This window comes from Podarcis melisellensis (genome assembly GCF_964234715.1).
Source record: "Podarcis melisellensis genome assembly, chromosome: 16".
Classification (NCBI taxonomy): Eukaryota; Metazoa; Chordata; class Lepidosauria; order Squamata; family Lacertidae; genus Podarcis; species Podarcis melisellensis.
The window spans coordinates 16,157,959-16,177,728 of NC_138533.1; the positions used below are offsets into that span (position 1 = coordinate 16,157,959).

The 19,770-nt window shown below is 47.5% G+C and overlaps 2 protein-coding genes across 3 annotated transcripts in view; one reads left to right on the forward strand and one right to left on the reverse strand.

Moving 5' to 3' along the window:
* Window positions 1–19,770, reverse strand: part of LOC309359452 (uncharacterized protein) — a 190,788-nt gene that overhangs the window by 147,562 nt on the left and 23,456 nt on the right. Inside the window, exon 1 of one of the 2 annotated variants that reach the window (XM_081893122.1) lies at window positions 73–80. The exons of the other annotated variant lie outside the window; for it this stretch is intronic. The gene's annotated coding sequence lies outside the window, so the exon portion shown is untranslated. Of the gene's footprint in view, window positions 1–72; window positions 81–19,770 lie in introns of those variants that run through there. 2 annotated transcript variants of the gene reach the window in all.
* Window positions 5,125–18,299, forward strand: LOC309359438 (intelectin-1-like). The gene is made up of 8 exons (XM_081893078.1): window positions 5,125–5,263; window positions 7,137–7,209; window positions 9,442–9,597; window positions 10,666–10,913; window positions 12,229–12,387; window positions 13,608–13,728; window positions 15,540–15,643; window positions 18,070–18,299. The coding sequence occupies exons 1-8, from the start codon at window positions 5,156–5,158 to the stop codon at window positions 18,220–18,222; spliced, it is 1,122 nt and encodes a 373-aa protein (XP_081749204.1). The 5' UTR covers window positions 5,125–5,155; the 3' UTR covers window positions 18,223–18,299.

A 19,770-nucleotide genomic window follows, 5' to 3' on the forward strand; every position in this document is an offset into this window, starting at 1 on the left:
TGTGATAAGTGAGGCCTTCTCTTCTATTCTGTAAAACAAACTACCCAAATCAGACAGAGATAAGAGCATAACCCTGCTCCTCTGGGTTTTAGGGCCCGGGCGCCTGGGGTGAGCCGGGGCAGGACGCTCCGCGGGGCCTCCAGAATCTGTCTGCCTCTTCCCACTCAGCCGCCCTACAGCTGGTGGGGAGGCAGCGGGCGGACCATTTGGGGCAGCACGGAGCCTGCAGGTGCCCAAGCAACCACATCACTCCCAGGAGAGATGCGTTGCTTGGGCGTGCTGCCGGCTCCGTGGTGAATGCCGCCCAGCATACAGCCCCCACTTTACCCCCTTCCTCCGCCCCTGCTTCCCAGAGATGTCCAGTTACTACTTGCTTGAATATTGCAAACTGAAGCCCTGCATTAAGGAATGATCAAAACAGGCTCCAGCCCTTACGAGGAGCCCCAAATTGAGACCTTTAGAGGCCCTGAGCACTGAAGAGGTGCTGCCACTACGTAATTCAAAATAAAAATGGCATGGGGGAGGACTATATAACTGTTGGGGTCCCTTCTAACTCTACAATTCTTCTGGTTGTTTTGTGTGTGAGAGAGTGCTGTGCTGGTGCCTGATTGTGCCTACACTGTTTACTAGGGAGCTGAGGTCAGTGGGCCTTACTTCTGAGTAAACATGCAGAGCTTTGCGCTGTTAATGTCTCAGTAGGAAGGGGAGGCCCAGGAACAACTGGACTAAAAGGGCTCTACTTTTTGGCAGCCACACTCACCCTTTTTAAAAAAGAAGAGTTCTGTTTATGTTTACAACATTAGTCACTGTTCTTGCTTTCTGTTTTTCACAAAGCTTTTCATAGGCATTGCTGCTTTGGTGGGTTAACATTTAAATGTCCCCCACCTTCTTTTTGTATTAACATTAAAAACACATATATGTTTGCTTTGGAGGGGGTGGTCTGTTGTAGTGGGCAGAGTGCAAGTAGGGAGGGAAAGCTTAATTATTATTATTTGTTCTTGAAGAGGCTTCAAATTGCTCTTCTGGGCGTTCTTTTCTGCTCCTAGACTGTGCCTGAGGGCTGCCATTCCTGTGCCTTTAGATGCATGCAATGGACAGAAATTCACCAGGTGCATCACCTGTTGGATTTCAGCCTGCTGTGCAAGGGAAAAGTGCCTGAGGGTTGCCACCCCTATTCCTGGCAAAGTTCCTGTGCCTTAGATGCATGCAGCAGACAGAAATTCTGCCAGTCATGAAAGAGGAGAGGTGGGGAGAAATAGCAATTTTTAAAAAAATGTTTCCTTTGAGGATAGGGGATGTCCCGAAACCTTAGTCTTCGCTGACATGTGCCTTTTACTGTGTTTTGAATGTGTTTTGAAATATTTTATTGACCTCTCCTTGTTCACGTAACCTTAACAAATCTGTGCTTGCTGCTAGGAAAATCCTGAATTCCACAGAAACGAGAGATGCCAAAATTACATATTTATTCCCTGTCCAAGAGAAACCACTTTTTATGGAAAAGCTGTATAAAATGTTTTGCTACCTTAACTGAATGATGCTGTCTCTTGGTTTTCTGTTTTGTTTTTTTAAATAATAATAATAATAATACCTGTATTTGAAATAAAACAGCTTTAATTCAAAACTGGAATGACAGAACGATAAACTCTGAAACCAACAATACCCTGCTTGTCTGCTGTTCTGTTCTGTGATTAAGATATTTAGGTGCTTCCAAGATGGAGAATAATACTACAAACAAGTAAATCAGATATTACAAAGAGATGACAACTGGTTTGGTTTTTTAACAGACTGGCTTTCCCCTAGAAAGGGTAAATACAAATTAAAATAGCGGGGGGGGGGAATGTCAGCTGGCATTTTGATGCCAACATTGCAGATCCTACTGCTCTCACCAATGCTGCATGTACCTCAATTTCCAAGCAGTGACACCTGTGTGTGCAGCAAAAAATAGGGGGGGGGAGGCTTTAATAGTATCCCTGAAAATCTGCCTGAATCAATCTAGTTCTCGGAAAACCGAGGAGGTTTTTTCAAATACAACTATACCTTGTATTCTCAGACACAGAGCTCTTAGCCTTCTTTTAACACTATGTTTGAAAAACTGAGGTGTTGAAGGGCACCAAGAGGTCTGAGCCGTCACAGGTGGGGACTATTTAAACTCTTCCAATGTTCAAAACTCCCATTGTACTAGGCGCATTTTACATCAGGGGATTTCACTGGCGCGAGCAGTTTCTGGGCTCTGGGTGCAGTACTGAGCCTAAGATTTCAGATTAAAACTGCAGAATAGAAGGAAAGGAGGACCTTTTTCTGCCTCCCCTCTTCCAACTACTTTCTGAAGACTGGAGAAGAGACCCTCTTAAGAATACTAGGGGGGTGGGCAGGGGAATGACTAGACCATGTGAAAAACGAACATAACATTTTAGCCGCAGTTCGTTCATTTTCATCTTTGCATTCTTGTTATAAAAAAGTGCACCTAGACATTCTGTGGTTGTGCCCATAACCTAGGCTTAAGGTGCCATTTAGCTCCTAGCTTTCATATCTCAGTTTCTAACACTGAACTCTTCCATCTATGATCTATTATCCACAAACACTTGTACATAAAAGGGGTTCTGTCTAGCTCTGGAGCTTGTTGGTTCCAGAGTTTTGAATGCTATTGGGCTTGACATGGGGCTGGCTAACCACCCCGTTCAGGGGCCTGATCTGCCCACCCCCCTCCCCAAGCAAAGGTCACACTGCTTTCAAAATAAAGCAAGCCACAGCCTGTCTCCTTTTTAAGGTGGAACGGAAATATCCTAACAGGGACCCCATGGGGATGCAAATGTATATAGGCATTTCTTTCCCACCCTTTTCACCAAGGAGCTCAGGGTGACATACACGGTTCTCCTCCCCATACTGATTTAATCCCCGCAACAACCCTGTGAGGTAGGTTAGGCTGAGAGGCAGCAACTGAGCTTCATGGTCAAGTGGGCATTCGAACCCTTGTCTCCCAGGTACTAGTCTGACTCTTAAGCACTAAAGGTAAAAAAGGAAAAGGGCCCCAGGACAGTTAAGTCCAGTCAAAGGCGACTCGGGGGTTGCGGCGCTCATCTCGCTTTCAGGCCAAGGGAGCCAGCGTTTGTCCCCAGACAGCTTTCTGGGTCGTGTGACCAGCATGACTAAACCGCTTCTGGTGCAACAGAATGCTGTGACGGAAACCAGAGCGCACGGAAACCTTGTTTACCTTCCTTCCACAGCGGTACCTATTTATCTACTTGCACTGGTGTGCTTTTGAACTGCTAGGTAGGCAGGAGCTGGGATGGAGCAACAGGAGCTCACCCCGTTGTGCGGATTCGAACCACCAACCTTCTGATTGGCAAGCCCTAGAGGCTCAGTGGTTTAAATCACAGTGCAACCCACTGCACCTAACTGACTCACAACAGCTCTGGGGCAAGTGACATTGAAGCTGAGTCCAAAAGGGGTTGCAGGTACCATGGATGGGCAGGGCCTGCAAGGCACTTCAAAGCCCCATCAGCTGGTTGTCGGGCCTTCAAAGCGCAGCAGAGGGCTCTCTGCAAGCACCCATCTGCTTAGTTTGGCTGCAGTCTTCATGATTAGTTCAGGACTCCCTTGCAAGAGAAGTTGCCTGCACATGTGACATTTTAAATGTACCAGATGCTCTTTGCATAATCCATCAAACCACATGACACTCAGAACAACCTATTCATTAAAATCTAGTCAAGGCTGGCTTTTGTGAACCTGTCACTTTGTGCCTTTTACACAACCACCAATGCTCTCAGTAACTACTGATCAACATACCCAGAAAGGGGTTGAATTTGTTGTGGGTTTTTTGCACTCTTTATTACCTTGATTTATGAACTCTTCTTTCTTAGAAGCAGGATCTGATCAGGAATTCTATCTTTAAATAAATAAATGAGTATTTGACTTGGGTCCCCGCCCCCCCCCGAAAAGCACTGTAACATATATTTTAGTGATCCAATATGCAAATACTTTTTCTCCTAACCTAGCCAAAGGTTTTATCTTGTTCAGATTTCATTTTCCTCATTATCCTGGCACTGTTTCCATGTTGCACAATATGCAAATACATTTACGTCTGCAGAGGACTCTCCCCCCCCCCTTTTGCCACAGCAATGTTGTTCATTGAATGTGCGCATGGGGCTACAGCAGAGCTCTCCGAACTTTTCATGTTGGCGACACACTTTTTAGACATGCATCAATTTCACGACACAGTAATTCAGTTTTACTAGCAAACCGGAGGTTAAGCTAACCCCTTGTAAGAGATACAGACGCATACATAAACTACATTGGCAAAATGTACGGGGACACAGTTACACACCACAACTGGCACACAGCAGGCAGAGTTTGGAAAGCTCTGGGATATCAGGTCCCTGACATTTCCACACTTAATGTAAAGCTGTAGACAAAAGAGTACAGGCCACTAACTGATGGAAGTAGGAAACGCAGGGGATAACATTGCGCCCAAACCCAGCCTGCTGCAGGTCTGCTGCACGCTGAATAGAGTTGCAATATAGCTATTGGAATAAGTTACTGGACAGATAGATGGGTGCCTCATTTGTACCTCATTGTCAGCTAGCTCCTTGGCACTCAAACAGTGTGGCTGCTGGCTCACCCCAAGAGAAATTGTCTCTGGGTTAAGTGTTCTCTGTGGGCATAGGCACCAACCCCAGGGGCTGAGGCAGTTTCAGCCAACTCCATGTATTTTTTGAGCCCCTCAATTGTGCCAGGCCACCTCAATCTACTGGAGAGGTTGTTGCCTCTGGTGGTGGGGGTTTCCTTATGGTAAAAGAGGGAAGACTGCAGGGATTAAGTAGTTTTGCACGATCCTCTGTTTTAGAGCAGCAGGTTCCAAGCTTTTCTGAGCTTCCACCCCACTGCATAGCTTTCTACCCAGTGCTCCCCTACCCTAACTCTATAAAAAGAGTTAGCGGTTTGGAAGGCATCCAGTAACTTTCACTTCTGCACCTTCTGTTGCAAAAAGTCTTGACTTCCCACCCAACTAGAAAGCCAGGCTTGCAGGGGATGCCCCATGTCTGAAAACGAAGTCTTTTCCCGGAAACATTGCTGAAACTGTGAAACCCTTCATCTGCCGCTCAGCAAACTCACCCAGCTCTTTGTACAAACAATTCTGGAGTCTGATAGTTCCTTGATGTTATCCCCCTGGCTGTTGACTTTTGTCAGCAAGCTGCTAATAAAAGGCAGGACAGAGGCGACCTCTGCGCATCAGAAGACCAGAACGTTGACATCTCCTAACCAGGTGAGCCGGCAATTTTCCTTCAAAGCATAATAGTGTGATAGAATATGAAGGGAACAAGTCACACTCCCTTTGAACACAGAGAACCCACCACTGTAGAGAGGTAGGATTCAGCGGTCGCTGTGTTGATATCAGTTTTGGACAAACTTGAAGACCCAAAGGGAGACAAGAGGGTTGTGGTGTATCAGTGACTGGTCTCTTTGCATTGCGGCAAATAGCAGCTGCGGGTGGGTGATGTTCCTGGCTGCTGCTGGTAACAAGAATAACAGTGGTGGTCCTGGTTGGTGGGGTGGGGTGTTACTACTACTAGGTTGGTATCAGTGGTCCCGACTGGTACTGTTGCCCCAACCTTCAAGTGGTGCAAGATCCCGTGGGTTACAGGGAATGAGGCACAACAGAGACTACAGTGTCTTTAGGATATATGGTTTATGTACAACCTGAGCCTACAATGGAGGGATTCACAGCATCAGTACCACCAAGGGGGCTTGTTTCTCCTATAGCTGCAGCCTGGATTCAAGCAGAAATCAAATATTGTGATATCTCTCTCTCTCTCTCTCTCTCTCTCTCTGCCTTTTCCAGCCAACAACTTTCCCCAGCCTTCTTATCACACATCACAGCCAGCTCTCAGCTCTGGCTTTTGTCCTTCTAGCTAGGAGGAGCTGAAGGAGGGTCCCCACCCATCTGCCTCTGGCAAAGGGTCCCCTCTCCTTTCCCCGCAGGTAACGCCACATCTGGCCCCAGGCTAGGATCTGCACCTGTGAGCAGAATATTCAGAGCAGAAGTCCTTTGGTCTTGCAGTTATGGCTGTGATTGTGGAAGAACGGACATTCAACGCTGCTCAACTTCAGTCATGGAAAACTTCAGATGGTCTCAAATGCAGGGGCCAGATTACTGATTTGGGTTCCCATTAGATCTTATATATCCCATTGTTTCAAAACAGCGGCACTGGTTGCCCGTTCATTCCTGGACCCAAGTCAAGATGCTCATGTTAGCATTCAAAGCCCTAAATGACTCAGGCCCCAAATATCTGAAAGACCGTCTCCCTCCCTGCAGACGCTCCAGGAGGTGGTGTGATTAAGATCAGCAGAGGGGGCCCCTCTTGGTAGTTCCTTTGCCCTCAGGTGCTCGGGGGGGGCGGGTGGCCCAAGAAGAGAGAGCTTTCTCTGTGGTGGCCCCTAAGTTGTGGAAGTCCCTGCAGATGTGCATCTGGCACCTTCATCCTACAGCTTTCAGGGGATGCTGAAGACGCACTGCTTTGCCTGGCTTTTCACACGAGGGATATATTATTAGGACCCACCTTATTTTTATGGTTGTAAGCTGTTTTTTGATTGCTTTTAATGCTGTAACCCACCATGGGACCTTAGGGTGAAGGGATGAATGAATGAATGAATGAAGGTGTGGATGGGCCGTGGATAGTTCAGTTGGTAGAGCAGGAGACTCTTGATCTCAGGATTGTGAGTTCAAGGCCCACGTTGGGCAAAAGATTCCTGCATTGCAGGGGGTTGGATTAGATGACCCTCGTGGTCCCTCCCAACTCTACAATTCTAAAGCAAGTGATGTATCATGTTGATTGTGGGGCGCTGGATTAAGAGAGACTAATTGTTCAGTCCTTTGATTAAGACCACTGCTTTTATTTTCTGGGGGGATGCATAACTTTAAACATTTTGCGAATCTTTGTACTTTTGTCCATTTACTGTATTTCTTTTTCCCGATTTGAACTATAAAATGGTGATTTTCTTGAGTCACAATGAGAGTACCCTTAAACATTTTTTATTTTTATTTTTATTTTGGGGGGAGCACTGATTAAGGCCCACCAGTTCCTAGGGGTGAGCCACCCCTGTCATTGACTCACCAGCCCTCTCATTTTCACCCACAGAAAAAGCCCACCATGAAGCGATTTGCTCTCCTCCTTTTACTCTTGGCTGACCTCCCAAAGGGGGACCTGTGTGGTAAGTATATGCTGGTGCCTGGTGGGGGCGGGAGAGACTGTGCCAGGATGTTGTGCTTTTCTTTGGTCTTTTTTGGGGGGGCAAGGGGCCTTTCCATACACATTTGGCAAATCTTGGGACAAACTCTTGGAACCGTTGTGTTGGAAGGGCACCTCCAAAGGACATCTAGCCAAGCCCCCTGCCAATGAAGGAGATGCACGCCTGCAGCACCCAGTGATAAGTACCTATCCAGCCTCCGCTTAAAAGCAGCTAGTGATTGAAGAGTCTCTCACCTTCCAGGACTCTGTGTTCCACGGCTGAGCACCTTGTGCCATCAGGAAGTTCTCCCTGCTATTGAGTCAAAATCCCATTTCTCGGAAATCGAAACTGCTGGTTTCAGCCCTCGCCTCCGGAGGAACATAAATCAGATCTGCTCTCTGTGAGGGCCCTTCAAATGTTTGAAGGTGGTGACTGTATCTTAAGAGTATAACAAACATCTCCGGGGTCAGGTGGCCAACCAGCCGTCTAGTCCAGCATCCTGTTCTCACAGGGGGCCAAACAATTGCCAGTGGGAAGCCCACAATCAGGATCCAAACGCAAGAGCCCTTTCCCCTTCCAGAACTGCTAGTAGCAATTGATAGTCTCCTCCTCCTCCTCCTCCTCCATGAATTTGCCCAATCCTCTTTAAAAACCATCCAAGCTGGTGGCCATCACCGCCCCCTGTGGCAGGGAGTTCCATAGTTTAACTATGTGCTACGTGTAGAAGCCCTTTTGTTTCTCCATCCTGACTCTTTCAATATTCCACTTCATTAGATGTCCCCTGGCTTCTAGTGTCAGGAGAGCAGGGGCGGTGGGGGGGGCGGATCCCAGCCTTTGGTCTCTTCTCCAGATTGAGCAAAGCTTCTTAAAACTTTTCTCATTTGCTTGGCTCCCATTTCCTTTTTTTATTTTAATATTTTTATTAGTTTTTTAACATATCATTTTCAACAATTATTAAACATACTTTTATATCCTACACAATTTTTTTACTTCCATCAATCACATCTGAGAATTTTCCAATATTTTATCTTAATACAGTGGTGCCTCACTAGACGAAAAGAATTCGTTCCGCGATTCTCTGCGTCTAGCGGTTTTTTCATCTTGCGAAGCAAGCCCATTGACAGCTTAGCGCTACAGCTGTCAAGCGGCTTCCAGCGATCAGCTGTTAAGCAGCTTATCAGCGGAACAGCTGATAAGCGGCTTAGGAAAAGGGCGGAAAAAGCGAAAAAACCCCACAGGGGGACGCAATATTTTTTCGTCTTGCGAAGCAACCCCATAGGGAAATTCGTTTTGCGAAGCGCCTCCAAAACGGAAAACCCTTTTGTCTAGCGGGTTTTCCGTCTTGCGAGGCGTTCGTCTTGCGGGGCACCACTGTATACTGTACATTTCTTATTCTCACTATTACATTTAAATCTCGTAACTAATGTCTCTCTTCTTTCTCTTCTTTGCAATATTTCATATATTTCTCCTTACAAAACTTCTTGTAATCCTACTAGCATAATTTGTTGATTACAGTTGCTCTTCAAATAGTTTGTATATTTCTTCCAATCTTCTGTAAATCTCTGGTCCCGCAGGTTTCAAATCCCTCCTGTCATTTTATCCAGTTCTGCGGTCCATTGACCGCCCCCATTTCCAGTTTGTTCATATCTCTTCCTGACAACCAGAACTGGAAACAGTATTCAGGTGAAATCTGACCAAAGTAGAATGGAGCAGTACCAGTACTGTTGGTTTTTAAAAAAAAAATAAAAGGGGTACTCGAGGGTACTCAGTACTGGCACCTCTCTTTTTCTGTTAAAAGTTGTGGCACTTACTGTAACAACTTCATAGTGAGTACCTACACCTATTTTTCCGGGGGGGGGGGAACACTGACCATTACTTCTCACCTTCTGGACACTATACTTCTCTTGATACAACCTAGAATTGCATTGGCCCATTTTGCTGCCATACCACACTTATGGGTCACATTTCGCTTATCCATTAAAACCCTGGATGCCTTTTCCTAGTTTCTGCTGTCAAGCCAAGTTGTCACTCTTCCTGTATTGTCTGCCTCCCTAAGTGCATTGATCTCTGTTTAAATTCATGTTGTTAGTTCTGGCCCAGTTCCCCGTCCTGCCAAGGTCACCCTGGATCCTGCTTCCGTCTTCCAACCTGGGCAACTCCCTCTCCATCTGTCTGGGTGACTCAACCTGTTCACACCTATTGTTGCACATGCAGATAGCAGCTGCTGCCTCAGCTCCGCAAAGCAAGATGTCCTCGGTCTGCTGCAGAAGTGGGAAGAGGCCTCATCCTGCAGCACAAGCAATCCACACGGTCCTCACAAGCTTCCAAGGAGCTGCAAAGAAATAAAGAGCTCCTCGCCAGGGAGCACAGGTGAGGAAATAAGCAGCTGTTCCGTGGACTACAACTCCCATCATCCCTAGCTAGCAAAGACCTGTGGTCAGGGATGATGGGAATTGTAGTCCGTAAACAGACCCAAGTTTGGGAAACACTGATCTAAAGGTGGCCAAGTCTTCTTAAGACCACCCAATTGCTTGATCCTGTATTGATCCTGAAGGAGTTAAGACAGTTATGATTAAATGGGCGCAAGATTTTGGTCACAATATTGAATTAGAGATGTGGGAAAGATTATGGACAAAAACAATTAAATTCACTGCATGTACGGCATTAAAAGAAAATTTAATGAAGATGATGTATAGGTGGTATTTGACGCCGACTAGCTAAAATGTATAGAATTTAAGATAAGGTATGTTGGAAATGTAAGGAGAAGGAAGGGAATTTCTTTCATATGTGGTGGACGTGTCCTAAGTTTAAAGCCTACTGGGGTATGATATATAATGAACTGAAAAAAGATTTTCAAAAATACCTTTAGTAAAAAACCAGAGGCTTTCTTATTAGGGATAATAGGTGAAGAAAATCCCAAAAAAGACATAAATATATTTATGTATGCTACCACGGCAGCAAGGATACTTTTAACCCAGAAATGGAAGCAGCAAGAACTTCCAACGTTGGAAGAATGGCAGACAAAGATGATTGAATAGGTTAAGCTGGCGAGACTGACGGGGAAAATCCGAAACCAGTGCAACTGTTTGAAAAGGACTGGAATAAATTTGTATAATATATGAAGGAACATTGCAAACATTTGCAAGATTGATTTAAAATATTTTGTAAAGTTATGATTTGATACCTGTTTATAAATATTAGAAGTAAGTCTTTTAAGTATGGAGATAAGGTAAATAGGGTGATGATTTAGAAATGCGAAGATAAAAGTGATTGCATATGGAAGTCAGGGAGGGGGGCGGGAGGAAGTCAAAGCTCAATTTGAGCAAAGATATATGTGATGAAGAAATTTTATTTGGTCGTTATAAAGGAAAAAAGAAAATTTAATAAACATCATATTAAGAAAAAAAAGATCCTGTCTTGATCCTGTCCTTTGAGCAGATGGGTTGTATTTCCTGGCCACGGAAGACGGAGAGATCTACCAGTCCTTCTGTGACATGACCACCAATGGAGGAGGCTGGACTTTGGTGGCCAGTGTCCACGAAAACAACATGTATGGGAAATGCACCTTGGGGGACCGCTGGTCCAGCCAGCAAGGCAGTAATGCCAACTACGCTACAGGAGATGGAAACTGGTCCAACAACTCCACCTTTGGGTCAGCTATAGCCTCAACCAGTGATGACTACAAGGTGAGACTGTCTTTGTAGTGGCGCAATAGGTGAACGATACCCTTTGCCTGCCTATTCAGAAGTCCACTGCTACTGAGTTCAGCAGAGCTTGGCCCTAGCAGTAATGTAAAACATGCTGTCAGGGGCTCAGGAGCAGAGGCACAGGAGAGGGAGGAAATGGAGAGCGAGGGGGAGGAATCCGAGGGGAGCGCAGGCGATGACAGTGGTCCGAGGAATTCCCTGAGTCTCTCCAGCGAATCGGAAGATTAACAGAAGGGGGCGCCGATGGCCAGGGCAAGGGGGGTGCCAAGGGGGATACCCCAGAAGGAAGGGGTCAGCGGGGACTCCCAGAGCAGCAGTTGGAAATCAGGACCAGCTTCCCCACCAGAGCGCAGTGGGGGGGAGGAGTCCCAGGTGTCGGGACCAGTGTGCTCACCACCAGCGAGAGGAGATGAGTCAGGATTGACCACGCCTCCATCGGAGAGCGCGGAAACGGTCAAGAGGAAGGTTGCCGGCTGGGCGCGCGCGCCAAGTTCAAAAGTACAGGCGAGCGGCACAGCAGGTAGCCCGGATAGGGAACCAGGTCCTAAAGCCCGCCGGAAGGAGGGACAAGAGTCAGGGGGGTCAGCGTCAGAAGAGTCCAGAAAGGAGGAAACCCCGGGGGGCAGACGGACCCAGAGGAGGAAAGAACAACGGAAGAGGTGGAGTAAGGCTAGAGTCTTAAACTGGTGTATAGGGGGCGGGGACTCAGACGGAGCTTCGCCGGTCTAGGTTCTAAGACGTAGAGCTGCACGCTGCGGCTTGGAAATGGAAACTGAACTTCAATAAAGACTTTTGTACATTATCACAGACTAGCGTTGGTCCTCTGTGAGCTGGGACCTAGAGGCAGCTCTGACACATGCGAAAGGTTAAAATAACAAGAGATGGAAACAAATTAAAATCCGCGTCAACTTTCTAAACATCTGGGGAGGGTTGTCTAAACTGGAGGCTCCGAGGAAAGGTACAGTGACAGCATTGGCTGATATCAAGTGGCAGGTAGTTCCAAAGTTTCGCCATATTAAATGACTGAGTTCTTACAAATGTGGGTCTTATGCGGCACCTGTGTCAGAATGGCAATTATGCCAATTGAAGGTACATGGGGAAATTTTTCAAAGACATCCCCCTAAAAGGCAAAAACAGGGACAAAAATAGACTGCCACAAATAGGAACTTGCAAGGGGGAAATACAGAGGAAATGGCTCTTTCTCGACAGTGTCTCCTGTTACTGTAAAAGATTTACATTTAAAAACCAAACCCCCCCTCCCCCTCTAACACCCCTGATTTCTCTTTCTTTCCAGAATCCTGGCTATTATGACCTTGAAGCAGCAGACATGGCCATATGGCACGTCCCCAACAACACCCCCATGAAGAAATGGCGCGAGTCTTCGCTCCTGAGATACCGCACCGAAAACGGGTTCTTGTCTGAGCTTGGAGGGAACCTTCTCAGGCTCTACCAGGTAAGCAAGTGGTGACTCAGCATTTCTGCCGGCTGACTCGGTATTTGGGATTTGGGTGGTTGAGCAGGGCAGGAGAATCCCCCCCCTTTTTTTAGTAATGGGGACCCAGGAAGCTCCCTCAGAACCGTCTACACTGACAGACAGCAATGGTGCTCCAGGATTTTAGACAGGAGTGTCCCTCTAACCCCTCCTGGGGAGGCCACCAGCAGGGATTGAACCTGCGACCTTCTGCTTGCAAGGCAGACCCTCTGCCACTGAGCTATGAGGGCCCTTCCCCAGGCCTCCAGGTTTCCCTAGGAAAGCCCTGCTGTGGCAGAGACCCCAGATCAGGGCCCCATCTAGGCCAGTGTCCTGGGGCCTCCAGCAAGCCCACAAGCAGGGCAGGAAGGCACCCCCTGGTCACATACTGGGGTCTCACAGACCCTCCAAGTGCCCCCATTTTCCAGGGGCAGTCACAGATTTACAGAAGCCATCCCAGTTTCTGATTTGGTCCTAGAATGTTCTCGCTTTTGCTTAAAAGGTAAAGGGACCCCTGATCATTAGGTCCAGTCGTGGCCGACTCTGGGGTTGCGGTGCTCATCTCGCTTTACTGGCCGAGGGAGCCGGGGTACAGCTTCCGGGTCATGTGACCAACATGACTAAGCCGCTTCTGGCGAACCAGAGCAGCACACGGAAACGCCGTTTACCTTGCCGCTGGAGCAGTACCTATTTATCTACTTGCACTTTTGTGCTTTCAGACTGCTAGGTTGGCAGGAGCTGGGACCGAGCAACAGGAACTCACCCCATTGTGGGGATTCGAACCACCAACCTTCTGATCAGCAAGTCCTAGGCTCTGTGGGTTAACCCACAGCGCCACCTGCGTCCCATCGCTTTTGCTTAGGACATTCCTGTTTTCATCTGAGAAACATTGGAGGATATGGAATAGGGTGTCCCTAATTTCATCCAAGTCTGGGATGAGGCTGGGTGGGAGATTTGGGGGGTCTCTCTGAGGCAGAGGAGACAGAAAAAGTGGGAGCAGCTCCACCCTAGAAGGGGCCCAATTCACCCGCTGTCTTTTTGTACTGGGGCTCCCGTCCCCTTGGCCTGTGTCACGTTCCTGTGCTGAGAGTAATTAGATGTTCTGGATCTCCTTTCCTCCCTTATGGATCTTTTCTGGCTGAGCATGAGGAACGCCGCAAGCCCAAAGCGAGCCTCAGATCCCTTCCTGCTTCTCTTTTCAGAAATACCCCGTGACCTATGGCATTGGCACCTGCCAGACCAACAACGGCCCAGCCGTCCCCGTCACCTACGATGCAGGGAGTGCCCAGAATACCTCGGACTACTATTCTCCAAACGGGCGAAGTAAGTCTTGCTTCCTTTGACCAGACTATGGCTGAGCATAAATAAGAAATGGCGGGGGGCAGGCTCTGGTGAGGTCTCTCCTCGACCTGCTGCTCAACTCACTCAGGTGCCTAACTTGACTGCCTAACTATTTGCCAAGATGCTTTGTTGCAAGGCCTGAGACACATTTATTGAAAAACTGGGTTTACTGAAGAACTGGGTTCCCTCGCACGCTCACCTTACCTGGCTTATTTTTTAAAAAATACCGTATTTTTCGCTCTATAGGACACACTTTTCCCCCTCCAAAAATGAAGGGGAAATGTGTGTGCGTCCTATGGAGCGAATGCAGGCAGCTATCCGCAAGCCTTCGGAGCCCGGCGGGAGTTCCACGGCTAAAAACAAAGCCAAGAGAGCGAGCGGGATCCATCCCACTCACTGTCTTGGCTTCTGCCAAAGCCGCGTGCAGCCTCTCCCGGCTGGAGAGGTTGCGTGCGGCTAAAGAGGAAGCCAAGACAACGAGCTTCCTCTTTATAAAAATAAAGGGGAAAATAATTTCCCCCCCTTTATTTTTCCCCTCCCTAAAATCTAGGTGCGCCCTATGGTCCGGTGCGCCCTATAGAGCGAAAAATACGCTAAATAACAAATTATGTATCTCTGCAACAAGGGTTTAGGATGCGGCAGTGCGACTGAGGCTCAAGTTACGCAGTTATGTGTGGCACGGAGAAAGCAAATAGAGAAGTTTTTGTCCCTCTCTTGTTTAACACTAGAACTCATGCACATCCCATGAAGCTGAACGTTGGAAGATTCAGGACAGACCAAAAAAGGAGGGCTTCTTCAGGAAGTGCATAGATAAATTATTATAGAATTCGCTCCAACTTGGATGGCTTTAAAAGAGGATTAGACAAATTCATTGGAGGGTATTGGTTTGTGGTTTTGTTGTCGTTTCTATCATGTGTTTTGTGCTTTCATATTGTATTTTTATGTCGTGAACCACTCCGAGTTCTGCTGATGAAGGGCGGTACACAGATTTTAATAGTAGTAATACTAGATGGCTATCCTCTGTCTCCAGGCTCAGAGGCAGTAATGCTTCTAAATAGCAGTTCTTGGAAACCACAGGAGGAGAGAGGGGCTCTTCTGCTCTGGCCCTGCTTTTGGACTTCCAAGAAGGGGCATCTGGTTGGGCCCTGTGAGAACAGGATGCTGGGCCATAGCTGTCAACTGTCCCTTATTTGGCGGGAAACTCCCTTATCCCAGCGCCGTGTCCCGCTGCTGTCCCTTATTGATGATGTCCCTTAAATTTCCTGGGTTTCAAAGGAAGCAGCTCATCTCCCTCCCTCCCTGCTGGCCAGGGAAGAGGGGGACGCCAAGTGTGTTGCTTGGCTGCGTTGCTCACCCAATAAGGAGTCTAAGAATGACTGGGGGGTGGAGCTTGCATGCCTTGTGCCGATCAAATCAGCCGCATTGCCTGGGGACTCGCCTTTGCTCAGCCCTTCCCAGCGGAGAGGCGACAGTGGTTTTCCTTGCTGCATCCCCTTTGCCGGGTTGCTGCGAGGGGAACCACCGCTTGAGGCTTCGTTTGGCTGCTGGCTGGGCTTTCTGCCTTTGGCTCGGAGGGGCTCAGAAGTTGAACATACCTGTGCCCGGAAGATCCCTTATTTTGGCTGCTGGTCCCTTATTTTCAAATCTGTAAGTTGACAACTATGTGCTGGGCTAGGTGGGCTCCTGGCTTGATCCAGCTGGCTTTTCTGATGTCGTTACGCCCAGCTGCTGGCCAAGGCTTTCCACCAGAGGGACTAAAGACACTTCTGCTATTTCTCCTTTCTTTTTCTCAGCCGAATTTGTCGCTGGCTTTGTGCAGTTCCGAGTGTTTAATCACGAGAAAGCCGCCATGGCTCTGTGCCCTGGTGTTAAAGTCACGGGATGCAACACAGAACACGTGAGTCTCCTCACTAGCCTTGAATCTACAGCGAGATGCCCTCTTGTCTCTTCTTGGCTTCTGCCAGTTTCCCCTCCCAACAGCCACTTTTAAAGGATTTGAGTAGTCTTTGCATGCCCTCCACTTTTAACTTAGGATACTGAGGGTTTCCTGTATCTCCTGAAGTTCCTTTTGCCAGCTGGGGCCCTCCTCTTCCACAAAACCCTCAACTCTTGCTTGCCTTCTGTTATAAAACTGCTCCTTTTCCCTTATAGGGTACCCAAGAGTCCATATAGAGCCCTAAAGCGAGTTCCCTATCGGCAGGAGAAAATAACAGAGGCCAACCAGAGAATATTGAGAAGCAAAGCAGCTAGTAAGCCTGATCTTTATAAAACTGTTGCTACAGGGTGCTCTCTCCCCCCCCCACAGGAGGGAGGAGGAACCCAGAACAATGATGTGCAAGCCCTTATACAGTGGTACCTCAGGTTACATACGCTTCAGGTTACAGAAATAGTGCTTCAGGTTAAGAACTTTGCTTCAGGATAAGAACAGAAATCATGCTCCGGCGGCGCGGTGGCAGCGGGATGCCCCATTAGCTAAAGTGGTGCTTCAGGTTAAGAATGGACCTCCGGAACGAATTAAGTACTAAAACCGAGGTACCACTGTATAGAATTTTGAAATTGCCACCCTGTAGATCAAGACGCGGGTGACGCTGTGGTCTAAACCACTGAGCCTAGGGCTTGCAGATCGGAAGGTCGGCGGTTCGAATCCCCGCGACTGGGGTCCCAGCTCCTGCCAACCTAGCAGTTCAAAAGCACATCAAAGTGCAAGTAGATAAATAGATAAATGTTGCGTTCCAAAAGCAAGGAAGGATTGGACTCTGATTAATAAAACACACACGAGGCTTGCCCAGCAAGACTCTGGGAGGAAGTGCCAATAATAATTTGTCCACCCCTTGGCCCAGGTCGTTTTATTCACAAAAGAACTTTTTACACAGTGTTTGTAAGAACCAATCAGATTTCCTCTGAGCATTTCAAAAACCCCAGGTGTGACAAAGTCAGATCAGAAGAAATCCTTTTAACTACAAAGAAACTATTTCCTACTTGAGCATGCATACATGGTTAAGCTAAATAAACAGGAACCAAGGAGGAATGCATTTAGTACCCCTCGGAGGTCATAAACCCACGGGAAAGAAAGTCGCATTTACCATCTCCGTGTAAACTCTGTTCCTGGCTCTTAAGCTCTATCTAAAGATTAACAAAACTAACAAAAGTTACATCAAAGCTACCTTCTATCTTTATGGCTCAGGATGCCTGGTGAACAACTGGCCTGTGTTTAGAATGCATATACTTGCCTGTCAGGCGTAGAGAAAGAAAATGGCAGAGGTGCAGAGGCTTGTGGGATTCGATCAGAAATTGTCAGTGACTCAAACCCAGTCAAGCAATGCTTTCATTGTGACACAATAGCTTGTTCCATTTTTCATAATTCCTCATAGCCATCCCACCTGACCCCCACATACCGCTCCGGCGGGGAAGTAAACAGCGTTTCCGTGCGCTGCTCTGGTTTTGCCAGAAGCAGCTTAGTCATGCTGGCCACATACCCCGGAAGCTGTCTGCCGACAAACGCTGGCTCCCTCGGCCAGTAAAGCGAGATGAGCGCTGCAACCCCAGAGTTGTTCACGACTGGACTTAACTGTCAGGGTCCTTTACCTTTTAGATCAAGACCATCCCACAATACATCATACATACATCACAGAAGGGGCAGTCTACAGCAGAATCCTGTCTGGCAGGAAACCTGTTAATGGGTTTACCTGGACAGCTTGGCCATTCTTTTGTCAGGATAAATACTTATGGTAATTCCTGAGTCCAGGTCACAGGCTCACCCTATTCATACCCAAATGTGCCCTTAAGGCAGGATTTGTGAGCACAGAGACAATGGCGAGGCTTTTCCCACTTCCATCCAAACTGTGGAGGAATATTTGAGGTCACTGAAAGAGTCAAAATGGCTTTGGGATTGTTTTCCTGTATTGTTTCAGACATGTGTTTATATATTTGTGTATGTGTTTGCCTGGTACATTTATTTTATATCCTAGACCTTATAATTCTCATAACACCTTCCTTGTTATAAACAAACTGGGGGTGACCAAAGACTGGGCAGTCAGTGCATTTAGTAATGCAGCTCAAAAGTGCTTTTGCAAAAAATATCCCATTGCTGGCTGTCTGACAGTGGCCTGATCACACTCTGATCCTTAAGTCCATCTCTCAGCAGAGTTCACAAGACTAGGTGTATTTTGTATCCCCCCCCCCGAGTTTCTTTTTCTCCTTTGCTGCTGAGCTCTGCAATCCATCACGCGCATTTCAAATTGCGATCCCATCCTCTCCGTAGGGCTTGCATCCCCTCCCAATTTGTCCCACCTCTCTCCCCTTGTTCTTTCTTCCCTTTCCTAGCATTGCATTGGGGGAGGAGGGTTCTTCCCGGAAGCCAGCCCTCGGCAGTGCGGCGACTTTGTCAGCTTCGACTGGGACGGATACGGAACTCACAAAGGCTGGAGCGCTTCCAAAGAGATAACGGAGTCTTCCGTACTGATCTTTTACCACTGATTCCAGCAGAGGCCGGTGCTGCAGAAACAGATGCGTCAGAGCCACAACTCTGAAGACGAGAAACTTCTATTTGGGGGTGCAGCTGTTGACCAGCATGGCCAGTGATCAGGAATGCTGGGAGCTGCTGCAGTCCAACAACACCCCCCCCAAATAATTTTTAATCATTTTCAATAAAAAACCAACCAGTTATTAACTAATCAAACCAAAACAAATTCCAAACACAGAATACAGAAACCTTCAAAGGCAATAAAACTGTAAAAGCACTGCATTGAGGTAGTCCCTGTGGGGTTTGTTCTCTGTGTGACCTAAGGAGATGCATTCCTTTGGAGAGCGCTTCCAGGTGAACATCGCCCTAACCTAAGAACATAAGAACAGCTTGGCTGCTGGATCATGGGTGGCCCATCTAGTCCAGCCTCTTGTTCTCACAATGGCCAACCAGGTGCATCAATGGGAAAGCCACAGGCAATTCTCTTTGAAAGCCATCAAGGTTGGTGAGCATCCCTGCTTCCCTTGTGCTGTGTGAAGGACTTCCTTTTCTCTGTCCTGAATCTTCCAGCATTCAGCTGCATTGAATGTCCACAAGTTCAAGTGTTACAAGAGAGGGAGCGGAACTTTTATCCTTCCACTTCCTCCATGCCATGAATAACTTTAGACACTTCCATCACGTTGCTTCTTACTTAAAGGTAAAGGTAAAGGGACCCCTGACCATTAGGTGCAGTCATGACTGACTCTGGGGTTGCGGCACTCATCTCGCTTTATTGGCCGAGGGAGCCGGCGTACAGCTTCCGGGTCATGTGGCCAGCGTGACTAAGCCGCCTCTGGTGAACCAGAGCAGCGCACGGAAATGCCGTTTACCTTCCCACCAGAGCAGTACCTATTTATCTACTTGCACTTTGACGTGCTTTTGAACTGCTAGGTTGGCAGGAGCAGAGACCGAGCAACGGGAGCTCACCCCGTCACAGGGATTCGAACCACCAACCTTCTGATCAGCAAGTCCTAGGCTCTGTGGCTTAACCCACAGCGCCACCTGCATCCCACTTCTTACTTACCTTTTCTCTAAACTAAAAAGTCCCACACGCTTTTCTCCATATCAACCCATGGATATCCACACAGGAATTTTATCTACTGATCCCAGCTAGACTTAGTGAAGGTTGTAAGAATCACAATATTATCATCATCATATTATTATTAATGTTGCACTTCTGACACCAGTGTTGCATGTAGCCCAAACTCTGAGCAGCCAGAGACTCTAGGTGTGCCTGCATTCACCCAAGGTCCAGTTTCCTTAGAATGAAACCAAATAGAGACCATGGCATCTTTGGGATATATAGTTTTATTTACAGTACACATATACAATATATAACCTGCTTTCAGCGTTAACACCTCAATAGATCTTTCTTCCTTGTTGGGGTTCCAGGGAAGCCCCAAGCCACAGCTTGGGGTCCAGGAGGGAGCAAGACAATATCTCTGTCTCTCCATATTCCAGCATCAACCCAACTCACACACAATTCCCCACTTTGTCCTGTTGGTCTCCATATTAGGGTGACG

Excerpts from the sequence above, each read along its gene's own strand:
- LOC309359438 (XM_081893078.1), top strand. The coding sequence starts at position 5,156 with ATGTTATCCCCCTGGCTGTTGACTTTTGTCAGCAAGCTGCTAATAAAA. Across the intron at positions 7,210-9,441 it reads CCCAAAGGGGGACCTGTGTG|ATAGCAGCTGCTGCCTCAGC; the intron begins GTAAGTATATGC and ends TTGCACATGCAG. Across the intron at positions 13,729-15,539 it reads CTATTCTCCAAACGGGCGAA|CCGAATTTGTCGCTGGCTTT; the intron begins GTAAGTCTTGCT and ends TCTTTTTCTCAG.